Source organism: Rhopilema esculentum, chromosome 19 (genome assembly GCF_057945365.1).
Source record: "Rhopilema esculentum isolate cy_ngs chromosome 19, ASM5794536v1, whole genome shotgun sequence".
Taxonomy (NCBI): Eukaryota; Metazoa; Cnidaria; class Scyphozoa; order Rhizostomeae; family Rhizostomatidae; genus Rhopilema; species Rhopilema esculentum.
The window spans coordinates 8,334,615-8,353,366 of NC_142833.1; the positions used below are offsets into that span (position 1 = coordinate 8,334,615).

At 35.7% G+C, this 18,752-nt stretch overlaps 4 protein-coding genes across 4 annotated transcripts in view; 2 read left to right on the plus strand and 2 right to left on the minus strand.

The window, feature by feature from the left end:
- LOC135688024 (uncharacterized) lies at positions 1–11,768 on the plus strand. Its single transcript, XM_065204704.2, has 2 exons — positions 1–141; positions 10,452–11,768. Exon 2 carries the CDS (start codon positions 10,716–10,718, stop codon positions 11,613–11,615), a length of 900 nt encoding a protein of 299 aa, XP_065060776.1. The 5' UTR covers positions 1–141; positions 10,452–10,715; the 3' UTR covers positions 11,616–11,768.
- Positions 2,327–7,244, minus strand: LOC148957988 (polycomb group RING finger protein 5-A-like). Its single transcript, XM_089114086.1, has 2 exons — positions 6,670–7,244; positions 2,327–4,973 (listed from the first exon to the last, which is right to left on the minus strand). The coding sequence occupies exons 1-2, from the start codon at positions 6,995–6,997 to the stop codon at positions 4,522–4,524; spliced, it is 780 nt and encodes a 259-aa protein (XP_088970212.1). The 5' UTR covers positions 6,998–7,244; the 3' UTR covers positions 2,327–4,521.
- LOC148957989 (phosphopantothenoylcysteine decarboxylase-like) lies at positions 11,768–14,795 on the minus strand. The gene has a single exon (XM_089113920.1). It carries the CDS (start codon positions 14,778–14,780, stop codon positions 14,160–14,162), a length of 621 nt encoding a protein of 206 aa, XP_088970046.1. The 5' UTR covers positions 14,781–14,795; the 3' UTR covers positions 11,768–14,159.
- LOC135688025 (peroxisomal membrane protein PEX14) overlaps positions 14,789–18,752 on the plus strand; it is a 13,944-nt gene continuing 9,980 nt past the window's right edge. The window contains exons 1-4 of the mRNA XM_065204705.2: positions 14,789–14,912; positions 17,329–17,370; positions 18,183–18,326; positions 18,455–18,483. Of these exons, the coding sequence (XP_065060777.2) occupies positions 14,877–14,912; positions 17,329–17,370; positions 18,183–18,326; positions 18,455–18,483 (251 nt within the window). The 5' untranslated portion in view covers positions 14,789–14,876. The remainder of the gene's footprint in view (positions 14,913–17,328; positions 17,371–18,182; positions 18,327–18,454; positions 18,484–18,752) is intronic.

Consider the following 18,752-nt stretch of genomic DNA (forward strand, 5'->3'; position numbering starts at 1 on the left):
GTAATACTGGGCATTTTTAATAGGGTAAAGGTCTGGACTTTGCAACGCCCATCCAAACTTTAAAACTTTTCTCAGCTGAAGATATATCAGTCTTGTATTTCATAGCTGCGTGATGTTGGTCACCAAGGCATTTTTACAAAGGTATGTTTTCACAAAGGTAAAACTGACATCAAATTCAACGTTATTTTGAACACTTTTTCCATGATTAGAGCGTTCTTGTTTCTTGGCGATTGTCACGATGATGCGTAAAAAGGGCACCAAAGCGAACAAACGAAAATGCTTCCTCTTACTATAGCCTCCGTCACCGGAGAATTTACCCTCGTTATGGTAGCATTCTCAAAAAGATCCAGTTTGGAGTGTTTACACGAGACCAAGTGAGACCGGCTCAAAATGAGTACGCTTTCGTAGGTGAACTCAAATTAGTACGGTTAGGCAGGTCTCATGTAAACAGAACGCCTAAGTGAACTCAAATTGATACGGATGTTTTTGAAACCTGTCTCGTGTAAACAGGGTCTAAAAATGTGATTCTTCAATCTGATTATCAATCTGATTACTGATTATCAATTAGCAAACGCCATTCTTGTTTACACAGGTGAGGCCATCATTAACTGAGCCCTCATAAAATCTGGTTGGAAAATGTAGCATCGTTTTTTTCCGTTTCCATCCTCAAAAGCCTTAGATTACAAAAACCAAGCATTATTTTGCAGCAAAAGCCTTCATCAAGTTGAACTTTTCTGCCAAAAGTTAACTTCAAGCAATTTGTCTACAGACATTTTACAGCAGCCTTTGCCCAAAGGAATCAGCGACGAGGGCTACTTTGAATTGTAAATTAGCATTTTCTTATTGAACGGTTTTCAGCGAGTTTATTTTCTGTCTTTTTCAATCTCTTCAAAAACCTAACTTTAGAAAAGATATAATATTTTGTAAAGATTTAAACCGATTGTTTAGCAGCCCCTTAAAAAAGACCTTTCTTGCCTAAGCTTCGCAAACTTGTTTGGCTTACCCACTATTGTAAATTGCTCACAATTTTTGCGTGGAAAAAATTTGTGTACAAAGCAAAACTGTAAACGTTGAGCAGCCGAATATGGCTGCAGTATTTTAATACAGTGTCCCGTTAACTTTGCAAGAAGCAATCTCTAATAACGTCTCGTCGATTACTTTTTTCGCTTTGAAAACTGTGATTTTTGCTCTCAAGGCTTTTGTACATCGTTTTTTAAAATAATATTTTGTGAAAATCTCATGGAAAAAAGTCTTTCGTTCTTATTCAACAAGATGGTAATAAAAAAGAGTCTGTCAAAATCCATTGCACAAAATGTTTCTGAAATATCAACGGTATCCTATTTCTGTATAGCAGATATGTATAAATGCATATTACAGAGCTACTGTCTATAGAGCAGTGAAGATTCTTTGTGTAACACCTCTGCCTGATTGTAGTTACATTTTAAGAAGAGAAAATCTACAACAGTAGATTATAACAAGTCTTCAAACACTATGAGTTTTTGGCTTTCCGTTGCAGTTTTAATATAGATATTCCTGAAAATGAAGTGATATCAATCTGTGCTGAGAAAGCCCACGCTGCACAGTTACTCTTTTGCAAGTGTCAGTAGCATTCCAGTATCCAAAGCTTGCATTGTGCAGCTGCAGTTATATGACATGGCTTGTCTTTTCAGTAACACGTTTGTCACGTTCTCTTGTCTATATTTTTTATGTTTGATAAAACACCGCTACGTTGCCTTTACTACTAGCTGTTGCACTTTCAGAAATTAAGCGTTAATCGTGAAAGAGGTTTCGAATATTTTGGATAAGAATTCTTCCCCTCTGAAAATTTCCCTTTGTGTCAATCAGCAACAGGAGGTATTGTAGGAAAGATCTCCATGTACTATAGAATACTGATTAGTCGACAGCGGCCATTTTCATTTGGAAATACAAGTCTATGACCATATTCAAAGGGAATGACAGTCTACTGATCCACAGTATTACAAATTAAAGTGTTCTTTGTGAAGTCCATATAAAGAATTGCATATGGACTTCGATTCTTCTCGAAAAGAGGGCGAAGACGTGGGCCCTGTTGACGAGGAGGAATGCGGGGGCCATGGACCAGGCCCGACACTTTCGCGCAAAACAAAATAAATTTTAGCAAAATCTTTCCACACGAGTCGTCAGTTTGCCTTTGGACCCAATTTCAAACTTGAATAGGAACCTTTGCAAGTGTTCCCCTTGTACGCCAGGCAATGACGTATTACAAGTCCATATTTGCAATGTCATCAAGCTCGTTTTTTTAAATGAACGAGAATTCTAACACAGATAAACAAATGAGTACAATATCTGACTAATTCTATTCATTATTTTACATTAAAGCATGATCAACATGCTTCATACTATGAATCTGTAAGCAAACTACAACCCAAGGTTCTAATAAAGTGATACAAGTTGACAATTTAGATTCTTTAAGTACCATAACATAGTTGCAGTCTACAGCACATACTGAAATCAGATTTCGCGACAAACAAACAAAATCAAAGACACTTAGCAAAAATATAGCTGGTTAAGCATGCTTGAAGCTAACTATAATTAATCTAATTTCAGACTTATCAACTTTTGACTCCCTATTTCTCCCGGAACTTTTGAAAGTTCTCCATGTTTCTTCCTTTTCTATTAGCAGAGGTCTCCTTATAATAAGAATGTTTGCATTAACTTTCATCAGGACAAAGTTTTTTGTTATGCTTACGAAGAAACAAAAATTATTAAAAGAAATTATTAAAAAGTTCTGCTGATCTCCCTGTTCTTGGTCAAATCTCTCTATTTTGCTAACGAAAAATAGGAAAATCTCCAGGTTTTGAAATATTCGGTTGACAGGTCTGAAAATTTAGACTGTTAGACAGATAATAACACCTAAAATGTTATCTCCATGGTTACAGAAAGGACAACAAAATACAGAACTTTTTTTGCAAATTGACACAAGCAAACAACAGCTGCTTATGAAGCGAATATTTTGCAACAATTAACAGCTTTTTGGAGGTCTTAAAGTAAGCTTGATAAAGGGTTGAAATATAAGTAGAAATTTTCAACTTACATTATCCGCTTCCCACTGAAATTTGTGTCCCTGATCTAGACAAAATCTGATGGACAATTCAATGCTAGGTGCTCCTAAGCCATCTTCTTCAAAATTACTGTTCCATGATTCCTTAACTATGCAGCTCTTTTGGGAGGTGTCATTAACCTGCCAGTAGCAGGTGCTGTGGCAGATGCCACTACTGAACTGAGGACCTCTTTAGCAACTTCCCTAGAGCAAAAAGCCTTTTTCCTTTACCCAGTTACTAGACCTGTGAGTTTTGGCTTTGTTAAATAAAGGCTATTTTCTAAAAGCCTTTCAGTCAACCTAATTTTTTTGAGTCTACTCTTGATTTTCTTTGGCAGTGAGATGATGCCTCTCATTAGCTAAATTTATTATGCACAGATTCTGACTGAATGAAGTATTGTAATTAGACAAACTCTCTGCTAAACCATATCGATAAACGAAGAAACAAAATCGGCTTGTAGAATGTGTCCCCATTTTTTAGAAATTTGAAAATTAAGCTAGGTACTACTTATTACTTGGGCTTATGCTACTTACTATATGCTTTAATTTCGATTTAATAAGAACCACATGACAAGTATGATCAACTGGGCCATGGCCCAACAAAAAATCTTTACCTCTACATTAACTAAATAATCCAGTTGACAAAGCAGTCCATTCTTGACATAAACTTCAGGAAATTTGTCACTCTCTATTCCAAGTAAAGTATCTGTAAATAACTCTGATTTGTAAGGGCAATGAATATAATTAGTTTGTTTACTGTAAATCCTCAAATTATGGGAGCTAATTTGAGGGGGAGGGGTCTTATTCAAGGACAGCCTTATAATAATCATCTAGATATCAAGATATAAATCTTTCTAAGATATCAAACAAGGTATAAATCAAAGCATGGAAAGATATTTTAGACCAAAATACTGATATCTTCATGGCCGGTACCTTCATCAAAGATTTAGTTTTCTTCATTTGTTGCTGTGTAAGAATAGTGTATTTTTCTGTTGCATCTCTATTAAACCCCAAAGATTGCTTATTAAAAGGGAAAAATTGACATGCTAGAGTGGGGGCTAATTCGAGGGTGGGGGCTATTTAAAACTGTTTAACTTCCAGGATGGGGGCTTATTAGAGGATGGCTTATTTAGGAGGGACAGGGCCAATTTGAGGATTTACGGTACATGAATCCTCTCTTTAATGAAAACTTGTGCTACCTAAATTAGTTTATTTAATAATATCCCCTGAAGCATTCTAGCAACCAATATCAAATGTAGTTAAACAATCACTAAAATTTACTGGAAGAATGGGGAAAGAGCATTTGACATTGAGACCTTATGGTGCTAGCAATGAAAACTGACCATTATTACACAAACTTTGTACCCTGGGTCAGCTCTAATTGCTAAAGCATTGTTACAGATTAACAGCTAGCTTTGTTCCATCTCCTTTGTTGCATAATTTCAAGCCTCATTAAAATCTACCTTTGGTCTATAATCTAAGCTTAAAAGACTATCAGTGAACCGCCACCTAGTCATATAAATAAATTCTAAAGTGTGATGTTTACCCATAATTTCACCGTTGCAAAGAATATCAACCTCACTTGTATCAGGTAACTTCAGTTTCATTTTCAAAAACTTTTTGAGATGATCCACAGTGAGGTAGGAAGAGCAGCGAATGAAACTCTTATCTAGTTGCCTGAAGTCCTTCTTGATGTCATTTGTCTCCAGGTATTTCAATTGCAATCCTATCTGGGTATCACCAATTAGATTCTTGTTAAAATGTCTGGCCTTCTGGTTATTGTTTTCTTTGCTCTCCTCATCACAGTCATTTGAATTTTTGTTCACAATCTCAGAGGTTGGGGAAGAAGGCTCCAATAAAGTTTGGAAGTCAAAATCTTCAGGGATTGGTAGACCTTGAAGAAAGATTTCATGATTCTTAGCCATTATGTATTATGCATTAGACAAATTTTTTAGAAAATGTTTTCAAATATTGATATACTGCCAAAAGTGAATATGATGTTACGATTACAAATTTTCAAAGTAGGCCATGGGGTTGTAAAACTTTCTACTTGAATACAAATTCTAACAGATTTATCTTCTTGGGAATCTAAAAGGTATCACTGGTCCAGCCTGTTGAAAAAATGTGAAATAGAGCCCTTGAATTATGGCTGAATGTGGCATTTTGACTTGATTTTATTTATCAAAGAGTATCTTCTCATCAGTGAATCATTGCTTTGATTCTCGCGTCGTAATTTCCCTTGCCTGAGTACCTGAGATTAACTGATTTTGATTTTACTAGAAGTCCAGTTTTAAGCTACGAGATATCCTCATTTATTTAGACGATTTAGCATGTGTAAACAGAACCTTAGTTTGCAGAGGTAGGGCTGCCGAGAGAATTCAGAGGTCTTTAGGGGGAAGAAGAAAGAGGAAGACCTCTGCGAGCGGAACCAGCAGAAATTTTTGCGACCATGCCCTTTAGATTATCTTAAAATGCATTTCACAATAATTCTTAATTCATTTCTGGCAATCGTTTAGAGCATTCTATAATTTTTAGGTATACACCTTCTATGTTTCATTAATTAATTATTCTATTAATTAATTAATTAATTAATTAACTATTCTTAAAACAGATTTCATTACTTTATGTGGTGGCCTAGATCTCGAAGACCTGGGACAATTTGCCTCCTTGCCCCTCCTCTTGGCGGCCCTGCACACAGGGGCTTTCAGTACCTCCAGGATCAGCATTCAAAGTTTTTCAATAAACCTTGACTCTTCCTCAAACTTTAGGTGGAAATTGGGTGGCCCTGGATATGCAGACAGTTGTCTGCTAGGTTCTAGACCCCCCCCCCCACCCCCCCCATACCTCAACAGGATGTCATTTGAAATTTTTGGGGGACACTTGCCTCTCAGTGACATCCATAGCGCTATCTGTGCCTATTTTGAAGTTTTCAGGGGTTTTTGGTGATACTTTTTCAGTCCTTGTGTTAACAAAAGACCATTGTCTCCCATGGGTGCCCTCTCGCTCCCCCCCCCCCTCAGGTGTCAACCACTGGAACAAAGGATAAAATCTACTCTGTTTTGTTGACACACATATAAATTTTCAAAAACACAGTATTTGAAACACAAAACACAGCAGAGGCTGGGCATGTGTTTATGTTATTCAGATTTTTGTTCAAATCAAATTCATATAAAGATAGTTTTACGTGAAAAGAAATTAAACTACAATGCCCAATATACTTTGAATTTAAAGTTGGGATCCCTCTTTTCAACTTTTCAACTCAACTTCCTTTTCAACTTTCAACATAATAACATCAAATAATTAATTATTTTGTCACCTGACAAGAAACGCCTGACAAAAGTTTCTGCTACTAAAATAAAAATTAAAGAATCCTAAAGTATAAGAAAATGAATGACTTAAACTTTCTTTGTCTACTTTGACGTTGCATGTTCAGGTCAGGAAAAAAATTAGCGTAAATGGCTAAAAAGCAGGATATTTTTTATCCAAGAAGACGCGAATATTGAAAGAAATGGCGGTTCATGTCTATACAAGACACGGGCCTAGACAAAAAGATAAGCACGTGCATAAACAAAAGCTGTTTTGAATCATACCTCTTTTGTGGTAGAATTCGCTGATTCTTTGTCGTTCATTTTTCCATAATCCTGGGACAAGCTTGAAGATTATTTCTTCCAAAGTCTTGTCTTCTCTTAGATACTCCCATGGGTTTGTCTCGTGGATTTGTTGATGACAATCAGGACATCGGAACGATTCAGTGGCACTTTCTAAGTATCTCACTAAACAACTTTTACAAAAAGTATGGAGGCATTCCGTTATTGCAACAGGTTTTATAAGATAGCCACGACATAGTTTACAAATAAATATATTGTTAAAACTGGCTGCATTTAAGTATCTTTTGCCTTTCGGGTGCAACACGGACATCTCCCTTCGTGCCTAGGCCCATACTGGAAGACGCTGATGACGTATACAAACTGTAGTTGCAATTTTTTCGTGTAAGGCAAGACTTGGTTAATATTTCAAAAACCTTTTAGCTGCTGGCTGCCTCTTGACCATTCTTTACAAGGAAGACTCTACACTATTTGTAATTTAATTTTTTCTCACTGAAAACACCGTTTCTCGATTTTTCATTTCTCTCCTGAACACTGAAATTGATATATTGCAAGAAAGGGCAGAACTGTACATGACCGAACTATAGCAAATCTGAGCGGGCCTCAGCTGAGTTTGGTATGTTAGTATAAGGGTTTGTGTTTTGGCAAACAATGATAAATCTTACAGTCAAGGTAGTTTCAATAAGACAAAATATTTCGAGGGCATTTCGACTTTAATTTTCCTCGTCCACCACTCCAACATACAAAAAAGTCATCACAACCTTTGATCAAGTTTTGTTTGACAGGGTCAAAAGAGCCAGCAAGTAAGTTAACTTCTAATAACTGGAACAATTTGTAACAAATGTAAAATGAAGGTTCTAAAATCTGCGAAAAGGTCTTGACAGATGGATATGCTCTTTTATCGACAGGAATGACATTCCAACCCTTTCTCCGAGTTCAAAAATTATCGTAGATTGCTTTGTACCATCTTAATGAACAGACGCCAAAGATTTTAAGAAGCTATGATATACAATGGGATAGATTAATAAAAAGATTCATATGCAAGCTTTAGCAGTATGTTTGAAAAAGACTTAGCAAACAAAAAGTTTTAAAATCAGATAAATTAATCTTAGAATGTGAAGATTAATGTTCAAATGTGATTCAAAAATGGTTAAACAGATAAATAGAAGACGTTTTTATCAGATCATTGAGGACTATTAGATTTGCAGGTGACTCTAAGTGAGATTAAAGTAAAAGCAATTGAAAATGGCACTGTTTAAAAGAGAGCCTTCAATCTCGGATCTTCAAGATAATCGGTATAAGCAGATAGGTTGATGATACGACCATCAGGAGCTGAGCTTATCGGCTGATTTGAAAACACGAGAAAAGACCGTGGAGGCCCGGGGCTAATAAAAACTTTGAGACAACCATTGATTTTCTTGCTTATATTTCTTGCAAATGTTTTAGATATCTCCCGTAGTAGGCGCTGTCCCTGTGTTCATGCTAGTAGCCTGGTGAGATGACGCACAAAAAATGTTGATGTGTATGGGTGTGAAAGTATGAACAACAGCTGGAAGTTGGCATAATTTAAAAATAATAATAAATCAATTTAAATGAAAAGTATTGAATCTTGAGCTTTGGATGTGAATGATTTGATTCTGTTTCATATGCATTTATATTGCTATCATTACAAGATTCATTTCAGCTATAAGTTTGAAGGTATCAAACAACAGACATGGGGCACAGGACAACCAAAAAGAGAAGTTTTATTAGGCCGAAGTGTTTATCATTTATAAACATCTTTGTTGCTACTATAGTCATGATATACTGGGTACCATGCCTGAATGAAAAGATAGCCTTCTCTGCCCAATTACTTTGAATTTTTCGTCGCATTGAAACTTTTAGTACTCAGATCTCTGAGGCGAATTTCAACCAACAACTAAACCCCACAATAAAATCTAACAGTTCCCTTGGGGAATTGCCAAAGCCCTTGAACAGGGTGAAACAATATGTAAATTGGCCAAGTATGTGGGCGTGACATGGGTGTGACATCAGCAAGTCATTTTGTGGTGAGTCTCTTTTGCGTGCTTACTTGCTCAGAATAATGAAGGTATCTGTAAGTGTGAAGCATTTGACGTATATCCTTTGCAGCAGTTCTCATTATTAAAGTTTCATGCTGATTATAATTTGCTTTTTTGTAACTTTAAATCCAATTCTTTGCACTGGTGACCAATTCAGCTTTACGATTTCAAGGTCTTGCTTGTGGCAAAGTTGGAAACATCCCTGTTAGAAACATCCCTGTTGAAATTTTTTTTTTTGCGCCCTTGACATTTAAATTTTGAACAAAATGTTTTTTAGAAATTAATTATTACCTTAATGTATTGGAAGTATTGGCATATTGCATAAAATTTTCAAGATTTTCAAATTTATGTGGTCAAATGAATACCAATCTTCTAAAAATTCTTTTCCATGTATTGGTAGGTATTTACCTGAAAAGCGACACACCCTAAGCTGTGAATGCATTTTTGATAAAATTTGGAGAAACCTTGATTTATCTTCGAACAGTGTTAGGCAGGCTTTACGTCGATTTCATCTGCGTAGATTAGTAACTAGTGCAATTAGTTATTAACAGCATCTTGTGCTGAATACTGACTCAGTTTTTCTGTTTACTTTATTTTCTAGTTGCATTTATCACAGTTATTACATTGTAGCATGAGCCAATTGACGCAAATCAGTTACAGCTTCATCATTAATAGTTAATTTTGCATAAATTAACTTACAGTACAATAATAAACGCTAGATTTTTTATGTTTGCCTGCAGCTTGGGTGGATGTTCGTGATGTAATAAATGCTTTGGGAAAAGGCCCAAATGACTACTTCTTCAGTGTTTTTTCTTGTTGACAAGGCTAATGGCAAACAGCGATGATGGAAAAACGGGGAATTTGCCATGTCAGGGTGCTTCGTCGGTAAATTTCCAGATTGGTAGTTAAGTAAAATATAGCTTGACCAGTTTTTCTGAAAATAGGGCCTGAGCACGTTTTTTCTTCATTGAGCAAAGTAGCGATGGCCTTAACTCTTAAAGGCTGTAGAGAAACGTACTGCCCCGGGCTGTACAAGCATCTTTTTCATCTGATCGATCATGGAAATTTCATATAAACTCATTGAATCTGTCACTCAATTTTGTGTATGAAGAATGAGGAAACTGCGCTCTCGATTTGAAGACTGGACAAAATTTGCAGAGTTATGTAGCTCCAGGGATATGGCAGTGCCCCGAAGTCCCTATTCGGGCGACCCAGCCCATAGCCAATAACCAAGGGACGGTATTAACTATGCCACAAAGCCATTATGCTCCCTCCAGTCAAAGAGTACATGATAAGCCTCAGAAGACATAATACATTATATTGTTGCTTGATAATGGCTTTTCGATGTAACCAGCTCGGAGTTAGAATCAAATTCGGAAACAATCTACATAATGCGTTATGAACAAAGTTGAAATCACATTGACGTAGGAGTACTAACACTGACAATGTTTTGCACAGGTGTTTTTGAAGCAAAAACAGGAAAACGTCAATCTGAAAGCTTAGTGATAGAACTAGGATCCAGGTGCCAACAGTCAAGTAGATATGTTGCGTAATGAAGTATGGTGGTTAGTAAGTCAAGTGTGCAAAGCTATGACTGCTTTCGTCAATTGAAACAATAAAATCTAGTTGAAGGTCCTGGGTCATCTTAGTTTCTGAGCACTTTTGGTACTGCCTTGATTAAAATATGAGTTTAATTTCTCATTACAGGGTGAGGTTATAGTAAATGGAATTCTTGTCAATCTTGTCACTTGAATGTAATCCCAAAGATAGTGCCTAACGCCGATTCTAGAATTGAATTCTTTCATAATTGACGTGATTTCTCTGGAAGGTGATCAGCTACAAGCAGTCGCAGGAGCTGAGCAGCTTTTATTGCTAGCTTTTGAATTCTGGCAAAATATATACAAATATTAAAGAAAATGTTGGTTACATTGCTGCAGAGTCGATAGTCAAGTGAGTTCTTATACAGTGGCGATGACGAATGACACGGGCAGTACTCTATATTGCAATGATGAATTGGTTCTGCCTGAAAAGATTACAAAAGATTTTGTTCTCTCCATTGGCTCTGCATCGTATTTTACAATACCGATTTCGGCTGTTGCCATAATTGGTAATGGCTTCGTTATTGCTGCAATTAAGAAGGACAAGAGTCTCAAATCAAAGCAAAACCTCTTAATAGCATTTCTTGCTTTTGCCGATCTATTAACAGGGATAGTATCGATGCCACTGCAAGAAGCGTACGATATCTATCTCATCAAGCAAGGATATGTTCCATGTAACTTATCACTTGCAGCTGTTATTACCAACTCTCTGCTCGCTGCTATGTCGGCAGTTACAATTGCATTGATGAGCTGCGACCGTTTCCTTGCGTTTTGCTATGTGACCAAGTATCGAGCCTGGTCATTGAAGGGACTGTATACAATCATCTATATAGCATCTTGGCTCTTCAGTATCGTTTTCATTGTACTTTTCATCCTTGTTCCTCATTCTAATGTCCTGCGAATGATTGGCACAATTTTCATTTCACTGGTGCTCTGCTTGATTTGCCTGCTAAACATAATTCTGTTCATGTCCTTAAAGGTAAACATCAGAATTATGTCCCGTGTAATGATACAAGATGCTGTCAACAAAAGAAGGAGGCTCTTACGGCAATCAGCAATCACTTTGGTCGTAATAGTTTTGGTTTTTATTCTTTGTTTTCTACCAAGAGCCGTGTTTCTTGCTGTTGCATCAAGTAAAAATCACAAGGCACATCTCTGGACATTGAATGTACTCTACCTTAATAGCGCATTGAATCCACTTATCTATGGCTTTCGCAGCCGAGCAATATTTGATGCTATTGCTAAAATTCTACGATTATGTAAATTAAGATGAAAATGAACATTTCGTTGTAGATAAGGATCATTTAATACTTCCAAGAAAAATGGCAATTGTTTGAAGATAGTCTCAAACTTTAGGAAACGAGGATTAAAAAGTAGTTTGCATGAGCCAAAGGACCTAAGATTGATTATCTATGAGTAGGTGCTTTATTAGGCCAATCATGGCTTGCTAGAGAATGGATGTTACCAATGGGCTGGAATATTTGTCACTGTGAAGATTGCCCGGAATTGTTGGTTTTTCTAGACCAATTTATATCTAAACTTCTATACTTAGATCTATAGAACTATTACTAAATTCAATATCTCAGCAGTTGACTGACTTACCCTTGTTCGATAAGTGCTGCCTAACGTTTGAAAACATCAACCCAGTATGGAATATTTACATATGAAGGCAATACATACATTGTGGAACGCTTTTAAATCTGCACATTGAATAAAAGCCTTATTCATTTATGGTAGCGAGTTGCAAGTACTACGTAGCTTAGTGTCATCATTGGAAAGTTTTGGAATTAACAAAGTTGACTTCACAACTGCCTCCATTCATTTCCTCCATTAAATTGTTTAAGCAAGTCAGAATCGTGAATAATTGCAAGAAGCAGGATGTGGAATCATCATATTACACACAGCCGGCGCAAATACAACTGGGACAACCGAACCAGGGCCTTTCATGTAGCTGAAAATGTTTTTCAAAGTTTCATATGGATTTATTGGGCTTTCTCTACAGCCGATTAACTGATACAACGGTCATGTTGTAACAATATCTTTAACAGTATGTAGAGGTCTGCGAAGATGATAATTTTCTAGAATGAGAGCCAGGTGAAATAATAATCATAATTATGTACAGTATTCAAAATAACACAATGCGTGATTCAACATTGTAGAGCTTTTAAAGCGTTAGATTATCGATTTGATTTGCATCTAAAGTTTAAAAAGGCTATAGTTTCGAAATTCGATTTCAAGTTCCTTAGCATCTCGCATCCTGTTTGATCATGGTTGAGTTTTCATCTTCCATTCCGAACAGAATTGATCTTACTCCATAATGATTACTAGCTTTTTACTGATTCTCAAATGCCATAAACTATAAAAAAGAAAAGAATTGAAAGCTGAGATATTCTCAAGAAGGTGTCATTGCCTTGTACTGTTGCTTAATAGGATTTCTCAGCTCCAAATAGAATTAAAAGATCCTTTCATAGCATTGATATTGTGCAGGTGGAAATACTGGTTCAGGTGCAGTGGCAGTAATTGGGGCAAGCGCAGTTAATTTTGCTGATTCTTTCTTCAGGTGGCCTATACTTTTGTATAAATATTGATGAAAAAAGGTTACAAAGAGACACTTTTTTGAGTCACGCCAAGCCATTTTTGCTGCCAGAGGTAAGGAAAAATTTGAACCAAAAAATGTTTAAAAAATACCCCCAAATGACTTTGGGTAGACGTTCTCTTTAATATGCATGGGGTTGACCATTCAGTTACCCAGTGCTGGGACTCTTTTATTGTTATTTCATTTGCTGTATTTGAAATAGTGGGTTCCAAAATGCTATCATGACCATGAATCATATACTAGTAAACTTGAAGTAAAAAGGTTTACAGAATGATCTTCTCTTTTTGCTTAATGTGCTTAAGTTGTGGTATCCATTAGTGGTTCTATTTATAAATATAGAAATTTTAAGATATAAAATCTAGGAATAAATATAGACAAAATAACATGAATTTTGGTTAGTATTTGTTTCTACGCTTTTGATTATGATAAAAAAGCAAAAACTTTCAAAGAGCAATAAAAAGTTGAGTAAATAAATAGAGTACCTTTCCAGATATGTTATAAGATACTTGCATCAGCAGTAGCATGCTTAAATAAAACTGCAGTAAGCTCACACACAGTACATCCTTGGAATAACTCTTCCTATGAGAGTACTTCTCCAAAACTCAAACTGACCATCCTCACTGGAGTCATATCAGAACCTCATTGGAGTCATATCAAGTACAAAAATTTTAACCTCCAACAGAAACTTGGCAACAATTTTGTTGTGATGTTACCAAAGTCTTTTTCTTTTCCTTATTCTAATACCAGTTTTCATTCAAAAATATTTAAGGATAAAAACAAAGCTGTGATTGTAGAAATGTCTTAAAATTCGCTCCATTGACATGGCCTCAAGAAAATTTACAGGACCATGCCTGTTAAAAAGTTCTTAACATTTTTGCTTCCACAAAAACTGACAACAAACCATAGGACAGCAACAAGAAAGTTATATTGCATCTTTGTCAAGAAAATAAAATTTGCAAGATGCTGAGCTTGCTTTATTGCAAATACATCATGGGGAAAAAGAGCTGTTTCAATTGCTTAGAAACTGCATGTATGAATGGTTCACAGGAGAGTTTGCAAAAATGAGGGACTAAAATTGTTTCATCAACTTTTTGTTTAAAAATCCATTTTTTCTCTTAGAGATATTTTTAATCTATTCAAGATTTTTCTGCAGACTTTTTTATAAATATAAATAGCAATATATATTTGATAGAAAACTAAATCATCTATTTTAATTATTCATCAAGTTCTAATTCTATCGATCTTGGCCTTCACACATGCAACAATCTCTTCTACAGATGCCATTGCTCCTACTCCAAAATCACCACAGGCTAATTTTTTCTCCACTGGGGGAATGAAATGATACCCAAAACTTTCCAGCAACTTAATGTGTTGCATTGTTAGTGGATGCTCGTACATGTAAGTGTTCATGGCCGGTGCAAATAACAATGGTTTCTCTCTTCGCCATGCCCTAACAACACAGCTTAACAAATTATCACATAGGCCATTCGCTATTTTTGCTAAGGTGTTTGCATCTAAGGGTGAAATTACCATTACATCTGCCCATTTACACAGCTCTATGTGAAGTACACAGTCACCAATTTTCTTCCAAGTGTTCCATTCATGCTGGTCAGTTAAAATATCTACAGTAACATCATCTTTATTGAAAAATCTTTGAGAATTTTCAGTTGCTACGATCTTCAAAAGGCAACCTGGGAAAATATTGTTTATTTCATTAATAAGGTGTGGTAACTTTATTGCAGCAACGCTACCGCAAACGCCAAGCAAAATGCACAATGTTTTCTTGTCTTCCTGCTGCATGTTTTGTTTTCTGCACCAAGACATTTTGAAGTAGCCTCTCATCCCATTAAGGACCTCGAGACCATGCCTGGAGGAGAAACAACAAGAAGTAGAAGTAAAGAGGTCCTTAAAAGCTGATACAGATTTTTAGTCTGTGTCATGGCAGAAGAAGCTGATAAAGAAGTAGATAATGAGGTAACAGTAGGTCTATCTTGATCTTCAACAGTTTCCTCAGTATTTAAATGACGCTTTGTGCTTAAGCGCGCTAATAGCGATAATACGTATTTGACACTCCCCCTTGTCTGACTTGGTGTCTAAAGAACCCAAACATTTTTAGGCTTAATTAAAAGATTTATGTAGAATGACTCTTTACGAAAGGTGAGTTTTTCATAGGTAAAAATAAATTTATTCAAGTTCCCACTAGATGGTAGATCTGATGGTTCCTCCTTGGTAAGTTGTAAGTCAGGTCACCTCAGAGCTGTCTCAGATTGAAAAATTGGGGTCCCAGTCAATAATTTCTATCCTTCATTCCACCCGCGCATTATTAAGAATCTGACATAGATTCTGCACACAATATTTGTTTTTCTTGTCATATTCCCCCGAATATTCCACCATTTAAACTTCTGATAACAAGAAAAAACAAGGAATACAAGGTCTCTTTAAAAGCCTTTGCTTCAACAAATTCCGCGCTCGATTTCGCGGGAAACGCTCGTTATCCGCAAATGTCAAAATTATGGTTCTGGTGTTCCCTTGCAGAAAAAAATACTCAACAGTCTAGAAGCTGTCAGTTTAGTCCAGTTTTCAATACCTTCTGTTCGGTCTCATCACTAATAACTAACAAATGCTTGTCCATAATTTTCTTGGCATGATAAATTTGTCTAAGGTCTCGGTCTTTGTAATATGAAAATAGGCTGTGTGCCGGGTTTTGCACAACTTGATTTATTAGCAGGTGCAATGGCCTGCAATGCGAACCGATTTTTTATCGGTTGATTCTCACTCCTGTTGAACTGGGTGCTGCTTTCAAGGAGACGTTTTGTGTTACAAACTGAACAGAAACCAAGGAATTTTACCTAGAAATTTCATGTGAAATCTCAATGTGAATGAATTAGATGTTAATAAATTCTCTAGAAAGTAATTATAGATAGAATCTTTTTGTAGTAATTTGAAGATCGCTGCATTGAAAAAAATTTCAATTGCTCCTAGACCAGTACCATCTGTCGTGAAATGTTGTTCCTTCTCTTTCTCTAGCTTAGGTTTCTTTGATAGACCAATGCTGTTATCAAGCTTATATTTTCTGTTCTTCCAAAGATAGAGAGAGCTCTGTTGCCCTTTTCAAGATATTTTATCTCCGTCAGTTCGTATATTATCATTGATTGCAATTATATAAAGTCCCATCTCCATAACACTGTGTGACATTCGTCGACTTCTGGTATTAACACCATCCTGAGAATACTTAATGCTCTTTCTACTGAATAATTTTACCTAGAGATTGCAGTCATTATCAGTGCTAGAATGCACAGGTTGGGGAACTCATCTACTCTGTAACAATCATATTTTGCCAAAGTATCTTTTTCGATTATTCCATTCTTTCCCCAACCAATAAATGTTGCCAGCTCCACTTTGTTTCCTTTTACCATGATCACCAAAGAACAGAATAATCAAGTGAACAGTGAAGACATCTCTTGGATTGAAACTTTAAATCGCTGTGTTTTGAAACTTACAGGTGTTGATTACAGATTACTCCCCCTTGGCACCCCTTGGTTGAAAAACTGTTCTACAAGATGATCTTGTCCTAACTACTTTGTGACACCTCAGTTGAATGGGAATTCCATATGGGAATACTTGAACAACACCTTGGAAAACGACAGAACTACCTTTGAATTTGGGGACTTTTATTTACTGCTGCTTTAGAAATCTTCAAAACATATGCAATTTTTAAGAATTTCTTATGACAAATACTTTGTTTTGCATGCACAAAGATTTGCATGCCTTGGACAATTTGGGCATGTGTGCAGGCGTGGGCGTGCGCTCGCACACCTAATATTACAAAGACTGAGTTCTGGCATAGCCATTTTCGGATAATCCTGACTTTTCGCCCTCTGCTTTGCATTATATTTTCTAGAGAGTGTATAGAGATAGTTTGAATGGTTTTAGGCCTATAATTATTTACATAGGTGAACAATAAAAACTATCCTAGCAATCTTTCATGCCTGTGTGGCTTATCAACCGAAATTTTCAGAAAAGTGAAGTTTCTGGTGCACAAACAAATGAAAATTATTGAACTTTTAGTAATAACCTTGCAGAGAATGTGCAATGTTTCATATGAAGCCCATAATATCAAAATACCAGGACATAAACCAAATTATTCTGTTATTTTTGGGAGCCTCAACTTACACCTGTAACACAATTACATCCATTCATCATGAACCAAACAATTTGTTTTTTCATATTTCTTTAATTTTTCCAACAGTCAGATTCAACTAATTGATGAAAAAAATTCAAACCAAATGTAAACCACTTTTGAAATATCACCTACATGAAACTTCTTTTTTTCTTTTATTTATGTTTTATGAGCAGTGAACAGATATGATTAACAAGGCCTTACTTTTAGGTAAAAGAGGAATTATCACAAAAAAGCATCGATGAGAAAAAGGTATAATTGATGTTTTATTTTTTATCTGATTGTGACTCTTCTTTTATCACCAGTCCTGAAGAACATTAAAATGCTTTTGAAAAGGCAGAAGAGAATATGGGCCACTGGTTGCAGCAGACATTTTGAATCCTAAACAGACATTTCACCATAGAGAGACGTGCTTCTTGGCTTAATTATCTTGATTTAAAGAATATTTCTACTCTATTCATACCTTCTGCACTTTGGAGGTATACAAGAAACCAAATATATCTTGTAGCAAACCTGTGTATTTTCACTTCATAAGATTACAAGCATTTGTGCTTTGTTTTCATTAACCTTTTTTCATATATGACATGGCAGGAATTTTTTATTATTAATTGTTTTACTGCATTAATGTGCCTGTTTTCAGAAATTAATCAGCACCTGGATGTATCTTCTTTTATTTTCACATTTGCATATCTTCTTAAGTTTTCCTACGCACTGATTCTTGCATATTGCACTGCATTAAGTTGGATCTTTTAGAGAGGGTGAGGGTAGAAATATTTGCAAATAGTTAGAGCCTCAAGATTGTATTGCCATCAGAACAAAGATTTTAAACTTAAAATTATGGATCAAGTACAACCCATGTTATTTTAAACATGCTAACTGAAAGGATAATTTTATATCTCACAGGTATTTTTTAAACACAAGTCACATTTTCTGACTGTGGGATTTGTTTTGTTTCATTTATACTTAATCCACAATTTTCTCTTTCTTGAGCCATGTAGGTAGACTTTCATTTTGTTTCAGAAAAGATTGTTTCTTGAGTCTTTAGTGAAAATTTTGCCTTTCAGATTGCCACAGCTGTGAAATTTTTGCAGAATCCAAATGTCAGAAAAACAACTTTCGAGAATCGGCTTTCTTTCTTGAAAAGAAAAGGACTGACTGAAAAAGAAATTGAAATAGCAGTTGGCAGGTCTGGTACTAAAGATGACAAGGTATGACAAAGATATGAAATCAAAAGATTTTGTATTGCATTTTATATGAGATGAAGAAAACTCTTAATGTAAATGCATCAAGTAAAAGCTCAAAATTTTACTTAACTAGATTCCTTTGTTTTATTTAGGATGTAAAGTATACCACAGAAATCACAAGGTGTGTATATTGTATACGTTCAATATTATTTGTGATCCTATGATGATTTGATGTCAATGATGACAATTTCTGAAAAGAGCAACATTTAAGTAACAGAAATAAACCTTTATGCCATATTTTGATCGTAAGCTGCATAGTTACCATGTGCCTATAGTTAAAGGGCCTCCCTTTGCTCTAGGCTTGTTCATATGTTGATCTTCTTTAGGGCCAGGTTTCCAGTATAATGTCATAGCTTCAAGTACATTAATAATTTAAGCATAAACAATACT